An 11,205-nucleotide genomic window follows, 5' to 3' on the forward strand; every position below is an offset into this window, starting at 1 on the left:
CATGATTGCATCATGCATCCCACTCATAACCCATGCAAGACTTCACATGCTCCCATTCCAAGAATGGCTATACTACAATTGGTCACAAGCCGCCAGGAGTTTGGAGGATATATTGGTTGTAAAACAAAGAGGTACAATGGTGGGCATCCAAAGACAGAACCTGGGGAGAACTTTCAAGACAACACCACCATTGGTGACCATTACAACAGGTGGGGTCTCACAAGGTATGGAGAGCGCACGCAGACAGCTTGAGAATTTGGGGCCAGTGGAACAACATAGATTCAATAAAGCACATCAACTTCCTAGAGATGAAGATAGTGCTAGTAGCCCTGAAAGCCTTTCAAACACAAGTAACCGGGAAAGCCATACTGATCCAGATAGACAATACAACAATGTTTTGCCTGAACAAAACAAGGGGCACAGTCATTCACCCTGAGCAAACTAGCCCAAGAGGTATGGCAATGGACGGTAAAACAAAGGATCAACTTACAGACAATCCACCTGCTGGGAAAGGACAACATAGAGGCAAACAGACTGAGCAGACAGGAATGCAGCTCACACCAATGGGAAATAAAACAAGAAAGCCTAGAAAAGGACTTCAGGCTGTGGGGCATACCAACAGTCGACCAGTTCGCTACATCAGAAAACAGGAAATGTCAACTCGTCATCTCCAGGTTTCAAAACACCTTTCAGAAGGGAGTGCCCTGTCACTAAACTGGTCAGGGAGATTTGCCTACGCCTTTGCACCGATTCTCCTAATAACTAAGGGTACTGGGGAAGGCCATACACCCTGGAACGGATCTCATTCTAATAACCCCACAGTGGGCCAGACAGACCTCGTACTCAAACCTACTCTATTATCTGTCCTTTGGACAGTTAATCACAATCATGGAGGCGCCGGGACCTGGTCACAGTTCAGAAGGGACAAGTGTTCCACCTGGAATCAGCAACACTCAGTCTGGCAGCGTGGTGCCAGAATACATAGAATTCAGACACCTAAACTTGCCGCCTAGAACCATGGAAATACTGAGGGAGGCTAGAAAAACTACAACAAGACAATGCCACACAACAAAATAGAAAAGGTACTTACTATGGGGCACAAAGAACTATGCCTTTGAGACAATATCTAAATAGGAAACAGTACTGACCTATCTCACCCATCTAATGGACAGCGGGATTAACTATTCGTCTTTTGAGTTCCACTTGGCAGCAGTTGTGGCCTACACCAGAGGAGCATCAAATAAAATTTATTTTCACGTCACATGTGATAAAAAGGTTCCTATAGGGTTCCAAAAGAATTGCTCCCCCAAGGAAGGCACTGGTCCTGATATGAAGCTTGAATACAGTATTAACACAGTTAATGACAAAACCAATTGTCTATGCATAAAGCGGAGCTCCGTACCACACTAAAAACTGCCTTTCTGATAATCACATCTTTATGAAGAGTAAGCTAACTCCAGGCGCTAACAATACAGGAACCAAACATACAAATTCACAAGGTTAAAGTAGTCCTCAATTCCTACCTAAGGTGGTGAGCAAATTTCACGTCAATCAAAGGATTCAGTTACCAGTGTTCTTTAAGAACACACAGGCACAGTTCTGGGCATAAACATCTGTTGTCCAATCAAGCTGCCACTTCTGGTGAATCTTCTATTACAGCAGCAGGGCAGGATGTTGCACTCGGCCCAGTGCAATCTACACCTCCATACGTAGACATTAATTGGGGACAGTTGGCTGCAGTCACTTTCACACTTGAAGTAGTGCATGTCATCCTTGTGGCGATAGTAAAGTCTGTTTACGCCAGATGCTGAGACCGATTTGTGACTTGGTGTGGCACCTGTAACACGGACCATCTGTGTGAAATCTGTCAGATAGGTCCATTTGGTCCTTTTTGCGTTTACTGAATGGTCCGTCCTTGTTCACCCACCTATTGCGATGCAATTTCTTAAAGGGCTATTTATATCTTTCCTCCTAAACACTTCATGGTGCCACAGTGGGATTTTAATTTGGTCCTTACTTTTTTGTGCAACCCTTATGAGCCGGTAACAACTGCCTGCTATGCTTCCTGACTTTAAAGACTTTCTTTTCTAGACCATCTTCTTTTATGACAAACAGGTGCTGATGGAGCGGCCTTTTTACCAAAGACGATGACTACCTTTTGTGTTACAGTTCATCACACTTCTGGCTTTCTTTGCTCCACCTCACCCCTTAAAGGAGGAGGAGGAGGAGACTTCATCGCTTGAACATAAGAGCACAGAGTTTTTTTTATATTGATTAGCACCAAAGACAAATGGATAGACTGCCAGCTCTTTGTAGGGTTCTCTGGGACGAAGAAAGTCAAGGCAGTGCAGAACAGGACTTTGTCTGGTTGGATAGTCCTCTGCATTTAAATCTGCTATGGGCTAGTCTAGAAGAAGCCTCCAGAAGGACTTAGTGCCCATTCCGCTAAGGCTGCTACCACTGTGTTGTCACACAGGGTGCCCTTCCTGAATATTTGTCAGGCTGTAATGTGGGCTTCAATCCGAATCTTCACAAAGCACTACTGTCTTGGCAGTTGGGACGTACTGTAAGGGCATTTTGGCTGTTTGGTCCTGCAGGACGTTATGACCTTAGCAGACCCATCACCTGGGGAGGTACTACTTTAGTATCTATTCTAAATGTGAGGCATCTGTAGTTGGCTAACTTTTTCTGGTGGATACTGTATCTAAACGCATTTTCCTTTTCGCTCTCCGACCTCCTGTTGGGTAGAATGACCTTTTTGATCTAAAAAGGTGGTAAATTAGTTCTACCCACTTAGATAATTAAATTGTTTTTTGGGCACAGATGGTGTGACTGACCTTGCTGTGCTTGGGTTGTGCTTATATGCACCTCCAGCTGACATTCCGGGGACAGAACAGAGTTGGCGTGAAGGCAAGAGACTCCACCCACCAGTATGCACAGTCTATGCTGAAACATCTTCTGGATCCAGTGTGGCTTTGAGGAGTCTGTCGTTAGATTACGTACCCACCAGAAAGAGCGTTACAGAAGGCAAGTAACTTATTAATCTTTGGAATTGTTTTTGAAATGTTTAAAAGACTGGTGAAAGAAGGCTTTCATCTTTGTCATCAGTTTCTGCCCCTTACTCAGCTTTTTATCCCAGTTACTAAACAAAATTGAGTAAAATTAAGTAGCTTGATTGGATACCGTTTCCAGCAGTTTTCTCATCAAGTTGTACTAAAATGTTTTATCAACTATAAATACCTAATGTTTAATACTTTTAAACCAGGGCTGTTCATTGTTTTAGAGCAAAAAAATTGGTTGTCACATAGCTTTTTCCTACATTTTTGTTTAATGTGGCTTGGTTCTTTGACCAGTTGTTCTGAAGGGTTCATGAGTGTTTTGTTTGCAAAATGATTGATTTTTAATTTTGAATACTCTTTAGAATTAAAGATCTAGGTAACTGAAATGCAATACAGTGTGTTAAGGTGTGGCGGCAAAGTTCTTCTAACCTGCTTTACAAATATTTCACTTTTTAATTACATATTATATTCCTACAAGAATATTGAAAATGTTTCCCATCTCAATCTTTGGGTTTTGGTTACGATTTACTTTGTAACACGCTCCTTTTTATATTTCAAGGTTTCTTCAATTATCTTTACTTCTGTACTTTCTACTAAATAGTTCACATATTTCACCTATATTTGCATGATTGTATGAGTTGATGCAATAACTTGCCCCAGATGAATTAAAAATTGATTTAATCTAAAGTAAAGTCTCTGTGTATAGCTAGGTCGCTAAAGGTGGAGATAGATTTCTTGTCGCTGGTTTACAAAGAAATGCTGATTCCAGATTTTGGAGGTTGGTTCAGCAACAGTCATTCATGAGAACTCATGCTGCCCATCTTAATTAAGCAAAGGTACTTTGGGACTGTAAAAAAAAAAAAAAGACTTTTCTGAGTAAAGATGATTTACCTTTTAAATTCAGCTTGCACCGTTACATGACTGAATGGCAGGCGACTGCCACGTTGGGTTATATCTGCTTTCTCTTTTTTGTGTCCTGAAATTAAGTTACCAAAGGAGGTGAAGTTTAGTTCAGCTTTCCCAGCAGCATTGCAGTTTGACATGGCAGCACTTGCTGCCTTGTTAAATAGTTAAGTTGATGAATAAATTAACCTTCCAGTTCCATTTGTGGTGAATATCTAAAATTGAAAATTCGGTTTTGACTGCTGGGCAGTGACTAGTTGGTGAGTTAAGGACAGCTCAACTGTATTGACAAGCATTTGGGAAAAAATCATGTTGCTAAAGAAGGTATTTACTGGAAAGGAGCTAACTTGAAATGATTGCTGCGCTATGGTTTGCGGTGATGGTTTGGTGAAAACGACAAAGCAGCAGCTATGCCTAACATTTCGTACGTAACCAAAATACCTATGGCTGCTTAGCAGTTGCTTTTCTGGCCTCATGACATTGTACCAAATTCTTGATATTAAAGCACTACCGTGAGCGTATTGGTGACTAAAAAGAGCATGTGTGAAGCATTTGTTTTCTACATAAACAAATCATGGGTAATGTAGCACTCTTCCTCTCACGACAGAGACAGATGCATTTGCTGTTTCAAAAGTTGTCAGTAATGAATTAAGAAGGACTGTGAGCAGATGGCTTATTCATTTGAAAGAAATGAGGGGCAGAGGTGCAAGAAGTACACAACTTTAGACTTGGCAGAGCATAGATTGTGTGTTTTCGGTTATTTGAAAGTAGAGTGATTGGGCTCCATGGAGTGCATAAATGTTAAAAGTTCACTGTCCGTTTTAGTGCAGCTCAGACCCTTCCTGCTGTTCATCAAACAAGTGACTCTGCTTTATACAATGCATACTGTAACCGACTGACTTTTTAATTTATCAATAAAACCAAGCAACTAGTGAACACTATATAGGGAGGAGAAAACTCTTGAACTTTGAATAGACGTTAAAGTATGTGTTCAACAGAAAACCTGGACCCACCAATAACCTGCTTACGTAGGTGCGGGAGTTCCATTAATGATTTAAGTCTGCTGTACTCAAAAATATTTTTATTTTTTTCCAGATGATTTCCAGACGGCCCAGCTGTTGGCATTAATATTAGAACTCCTAACGTTTTGTGTTGAACATCACACCTACCACATAAAGAACTACATCATCAACAAAGACATTCTCCGGAGAGTACTCGTTCTCATGTCCTCTCAGCATGTTTTTGTGGCATTATGTAAGTTTTATGTGCATTATGCTGTGACTATTTATTGTCAGTTTTAGAAATGGCAAGTAAAATAGATTGACCGTTTTCACTGCTGAACATGCACACAGGCATTTTTTAATACTGTTAATTAAAACAATTCTAGTCTTGTCTGGATAACCTCTTTAATTGCTAATAAAATGTTTCAAAGTTGAGAATGTATATCCTGGTTTGTCAGGTTCTCATGCACCTAGATTTACCAGAAATACTTACTGTTTGTGTTTATTTCTACTCTCTTGTATGTCTTCATTAAACGTTTAACTTGTTTTCGTTTTCATAGTGTTTTGTCTTGTTTTGTATTTGCATCCCATAATTACTTACCCTAAAAAAGGCCTTGTAGGCTGATATCCCCTTGTCTAGACTCAGTTTATTACTTATCCTCAACCATAACAAAGGATCTGTTAACAAGGAAGTTAATGGCTTGTTTGTGCCCGGTGCTGGGTGTTATCACATCTGGAACTGTGCTTAATGTGGTTTACCTATGTTGTATCCCTCTTTCCTCCAATCTAAGGTGTTAGAATTGTTAGCACTAGGCTAAGGAAAATGTGTAATACTTTATCAACCCATTTGCTATCAAACGAGTACACCTTCACTGCTGCAGCAATGGCCAGTTGTGATTTGCCGAAGTGATGCCATTCAAATTGACCCCTTTTTGATCTGCATGTGTACGGTTAGTAGGAGTAACCATTTATGGTGAAGATTAAACCCACCATTTAAGTGTACTACATAATCGTTTTTTCCAGTAAGACCCATTTAAACAAAAATCGTACTAAGTCACCAGTCTGGTGCCTCCCACTTTAAAGTTAGTCTCAGTACTAAACTGATCCTTGTTTTATCTGTAGAAGAGACCTGGCAAGAATCCATTTTCAAACCCTGAATGTATTTACGACCTAGGGGCCCACCTCAGATATAAATGCTAGCTTTCAGTCTCCAGATATTTTTTTGGTCTCAAATCATTGCAAACCTCTGTGAAATTGATTATTTCTCTGTACTTGACAGTTCTATGCTGCTTTTTTGTAGCCTGTTATTTTCTAAAGCATGTTTGTCACATTTCATAAGCTCTATGTATACCACAGTTCTCAGGCTTTTATGGAAAGCAGATGCCATATATTTGAAGTAGAGTCTCAAATTGTTGTTGTTTACAGTACTTGTGACCTAGATGCTCCACATCCCCTAGATGTTGTGTGGTGCTTTTTCAGGTAGATTCCACATTAATGTTAAATCATGTTAGGAAGTGTAATCCTCTGACATACCTAGGTGTGCATTCAAAAATGAATGTGGATAACCCTTTTAGACACCATTAAATATTCAAGGCAGTGGCTTACGGTATCATTTAAACCCAAGGGACACAACACTGGCGCAAGACAACGCTGATGCAGGACTGACAGTACCAAGAAATGTAAGACTGTTCAAAATACTAGCCTACTTTAATGTTAATTTATGAAAATCGTGTCACTTTAAAAAAGACAGTGTGCAGACTAAGTCTTGCTTACCTGTAACACGTTTTGCAAATGGTCCTACACTCACTTTGATTTGAAAGGCTTGAATATGAAGCTGTTGACTCGCCTCTTATTAAGTTATGTTAGGTTACCAATTTGAATGGGATTGTGAGGTTTCAGTCCGTGTAACTCGAAAGATCTGGTCAGAGGTCTGACCTTTGTGCAAACCAGGTTACTTTATTTTTCGGGCAGAATTTAAAGTGCAACCACAATTTTGCACAATAATGTAGTCGAGCAAAATGAATGTCAAGATGCAAAACCAGCTAGAGCCAAGTAATTCCTTTGCTTGAGCTGAGAATGGTCCACACATCGACACACTGATGGGTTCTTAAAGTTTTATGAAATGTTTCAAATTTGTTTAGGTGAAATTTATGTAGATTGCATGTGATAATTATTTGTATGTCATAATTAAATGGCACCTGAAAAGTTTGTTAATGTTAATAGTTCAATTCTGGTGATCAGTCTGTTATCTTAAGTTTAGTAACCGTTTGTTGTCTTCTAGGTGCTCTTCGCTTCATGAGAAAGATAGTTGGGCTAAAGGATGAATTCTACAATCGTTACATAATGAAAAGTTTCTTGTTTGAGCCAGTGGTCAAAGCATTTCTAAATAATGGTTCACGCTACAATCTGATGAACTCTGCCATAATTGAACTGTTTGAATACGTTAGAGTGGTGAGTCCCAGTACATTTTGCCCTTGAAATCCACTGTTTCACTTTTTAGTGTGACAAAAGCGATTGCCTGCTTCTGATGCTGGTTTAGGCGGGTTAGTTGTGAACCAGTAATTAGGAAGGGCACCTTAATAAGTGCATGATTCCAGATGAATAAATCAAATTGCCATTGCGCACTGTTTTTCATCTTCATTCATAAATGAATCACCTATTTATAACTGACCAGACTTCATTTCCACCTGCTCCAAGGCCACAACGTTTTTCTTCTTATTTAAGAGTTTCAAAATCCCACAACTATCTGTGTGTATTAAAGGTAGAATGAAGCCTAACACACCTGCAAACCAAACACAATTTGTCTGCAACTACTACTGATAAGCTATTGCTAACTCTAATATTGCATTTCCCCTTCGCTCTCCTTATTTAATACCTCCAAGCATCTACAAGAGCAAGCTTACATTCACTACTTTTCACATCTGCTTAATTTCCCATTAAGGTATTAGGATAGTAGGCACTGTGTACACCTATAGAGCAAGGAAGCCCAAATATCATTTTAAAATTAAAAATATTCTGCTGAAACGTAAAACCTTATTGAATATTTTTTCCATTATTTGCAGCTATTAGTAGTAAATATATACTCATGATTAGTTACTAAGAATGCGAAATAATTATATCAGTGCAAATAATGATTTAGACACCACTGTCCTCCTATATAAATGTCATTTGCCAAACATGCAGTAATACCAGTTTCCAGAAAATCTCAATTTAAATCAGAAGCAGTGAATTGTGCTGCTCATATGCTTGAACTGGAGCAGAATTGTAGTTTGTCATTTATTTAAAAAAAAAAAAAAAAAAAAGCAGCATTTTTAACTGAGTGGAAGTACAATGTTTATGAAATAAACTGTTCATAATTGTTGTTGACAATCTGCTCATTGCCCAGATTAAACAAAAAATTGTCAGGTGTCAACACCCTTTGATATATGTAGGAAGTTGGCTCTGTATGCACTATTTCAAAGTAAGGAATAGTATGCACAGAGTCCAAGGGTTCCCCTTAGAGGTAAGATAGTGGCAAAAAGAGAATACTAATGCTCTATTTTGTGGTAGTGTGGTCGAGCAGTAGGCTTATCAAAGGAGTAGTGTTAAGCATTTGAGGTACACACACTCAGAGACAAATCCAGCCAATAGGTTTTGTTATAGAAAAATATATTTTCTTAGTTTATTTTAAGAACCACAGGTTCAAATTCTACATGTAATATCTCATTTGAAAGGTATTGCAGGTAAGTACTTTAGGAACTTTGAATAATTACAGTAGCATATATACTTTTCACATAAAACACAAATAGCTGTTTTAAAAGTGGACACTTAGTGCAATTTTCACAGTTCCTGGGGGAGGTAAAGTAATGTTAGTTTTTGCAGGTAAGTAAACCACCTACGAGGTTAAGATTGGGGTCCAAGGTAGGCCACCGTTGGGGGTTCAGAGCAACCCCAAGATTACTACACCAGCAGCTCAGGGCCGGTCAGGTGCAGAGTTCAAAGCGGTACCCAAAACGCATAGGCTTCAATGGAGAGAAGGGGGTGCCCCGGTTCCAGTCTGCCAGCAGGTAAGTACCCGCGTCTTCGGAGGGCAGACCAGGGGGGTTTTGTAGGGCACCGGGGGGGACACAAGTTCACACCAAAAGTACACCCTCAGCGGCACTGGGGCGGCCGGGTGCAGTGTAGAAACAAGCGTCGGGTTTCCAATGTAAATCAATGGGAGACCAAGGGGTCTCTTCAGCGATGCAGGCAAGGGGGGGGGTGCTCCTCGGGGTAGCCACCACCTGGGCAAGGGAGAGGGCCTCCTGGGGGTCACTCCTGCACTGAAGTTCCGATCCTTCAGGTGCTGGGGGCTGCGGGTGCAGGGTCTTTTCCAGCCGTCGGGATTTTAGAGTCAGGCAGTCGCGGTCAGGGGGAGCCTGGGGATTCCCTCTGCAGGTGTCGCTGTGCGGGCTCAGGGGGGACAACTTTGGTTACTCACAGTCTCGGAGTCGCCGGAGGGTCCTCCCTGAGGTGTTGGTTCTCCACCAGTCGAGTCGGGGTCGCCGGGTGCAGTGTTGCAAGTCTCACGCTTCTTGCGGGGAGTTGCAGGGGGTCTTTAAATCTGCTCCTTCGAAACAAAGTTGCAGTCTTTTTGGAGCAGGGCCGCTGTCCTCGGGAGTTTCTTGTCTTTCTTGAAGCAGGGCAGTCCTCTGAGGATTCAGAGGTCGCTGGTCCATTGGAAAGCGTCGCTGGAGCAGGTTTCTTTGGAAGGCAGGAGACGGGCCGGTAGGACTGGGGCTAAAGCAGTTGGTGTCTTCTGTTCTTCTTCTGCAGGGGTTTTTCAGCTCAGCAGTCCTCTTCTTCTTGTAGTTTCAGGAATCTAAATTCTTAGGTTCAGGGAAGCCCTTAAATACTAAATTTAAGGGCGTGTTTAGGTCTGGGGGGTTAGTAGCCAATGGCTACTAGCCCTGAGGGTGGGTACACCCTCTGTGTGCCTCCTCCCAAGGGGAGGGGGTCACATTTCTATCCCTATTGGGGGAATCCTCCTTCTACGAGATGGAGGATTTCTAAAAGTCAGTCACCTCAGCTCAGGACACCTTAGGGGCTGTCCTGACTGGCCAGTGACTCCTCCTTGTTTTTCTCATTATCTCTCCTGGACTTGCCGCCAAAAGTGGGGGCTGTGTCCAGGGGGCGGGCATCTCCACTAGCTGGAGTGCCCTGGGGCATTGTAACACGAAGCTTGAGCCTTTGAAGCTCACTGCTAGGTGTTACAGTTCCTGCAGGGGGGAGGTGTGAAGCACCTCCACCCAGAGCAGGCTTTTGTTTCTGTCCTCAGAGAGCACAAAGGCTCTCGCCGCATGAGGTCAGAAACTCGTCTCTCAGCAGCAGGCTGGCACAGACCAGTCAGTCCTGCACTGAACAATTGGGTAAAATACAGGGGGCATCTCTAAGATGCCCTCTGTGCATTTTGTAATAAATCCAACACTAGCATCAGTGTGGGTTTATTATTCTGAGAAGTTTGGTACCAAACTTCCCAGTATTCAGTGTAGCCATTATGGAGCTGTGGAGTTCGATTTTGATAGACTCCCAGACCATATTCTCTTATGGCTACCCTGCACTTATAATGTCTAAGGTTTTGCTTAGACAGTGTAGGGGCATAGTGCTCATGCACATTTCGTACAAAACTGATAATGTTTCAGATTCACCATTCCTTCCACCATTTACCCTCTGAAACAGTCCAGTTTTCATCTCCCACTGTTACGGTCGCAGGTCAACATCCTCAAAGAGAAACAAGTGGTGGAACAGGCATTTACTCCAGGTACAACCTGGTGAAAAATAAAGGCAAGAACAAATTCAGACCCATTCTCAACCTCAAATCAGCCAACAACTGGATTAGGTGAGAACAGTTCCGTAAGCTGTCTTTACACCAAATCTATCTCCAATTACACCAAGGGAATTGGCTCTGTTCTATCCACCTTCAAGACACATACTTTCACATTCCAGTTGCAAGGAAAAAACGCACATTCTTGAGGTTTGTAGTAGGATAGGACCAGTACAGAGTTGTTCCGTTTGTCTCAAGCCAACACCCTGAACGCTCTCTAAGTGCATGGCAGTGGTAGCTACCCATCTAAGGAACCACAAACTATTTGCCTACCCCCACCTGGACGATTGGCTGATCAAGACATTCACGTCATAAGAAGCTCAGCTTCACTACAACTGAAATTGCAGGCTCCTCCAAAGAATAGGCATCCGGGTCAATCTCAGCAAGTCAAATTCTGTCC

General features: G+C 41.8%; 1 protein-coding gene across 2 annotated transcripts in view; it reads left to right on the forward strand.

Annotated features, from left to right (window-relative positions):
* PPP4R3A (protein phosphatase 4 regulatory subunit 3A) overlaps positions 1-11,205 on the forward strand; it is a 266,563-nt gene that overhangs the window by 151,190 nt on the left and 104,168 nt on the right. The window contains exons 10-12 of one of the 2 annotated variants that reach the window (XM_069208168.1): positions 2,824-3,027; positions 5,058-5,216; positions 7,245-7,414. In XM_069208168.1, coding sequence (XP_069064269.1) covers positions 2,824-3,027; positions 5,058-5,216; positions 7,245-7,414 — 533 coding nt within the window. The remainder of the gene's footprint in view (positions 1-2,823; positions 3,028-5,057; positions 5,217-7,244; positions 7,415-11,205) is intronic. The other variant, XM_069208169.1, reaches the window with a different exon arrangement.

This window comes from Pleurodeles waltl, chromosome 9 (assembly GCF_031143425.1).
Source record: "Pleurodeles waltl isolate 20211129_DDA chromosome 9, aPleWal1.hap1.20221129, whole genome shotgun sequence".
Classification (NCBI taxonomy): domain Eukaryota; kingdom Metazoa; phylum Chordata; class Amphibia; order Caudata; family Salamandridae; genus Pleurodeles; species Pleurodeles waltl.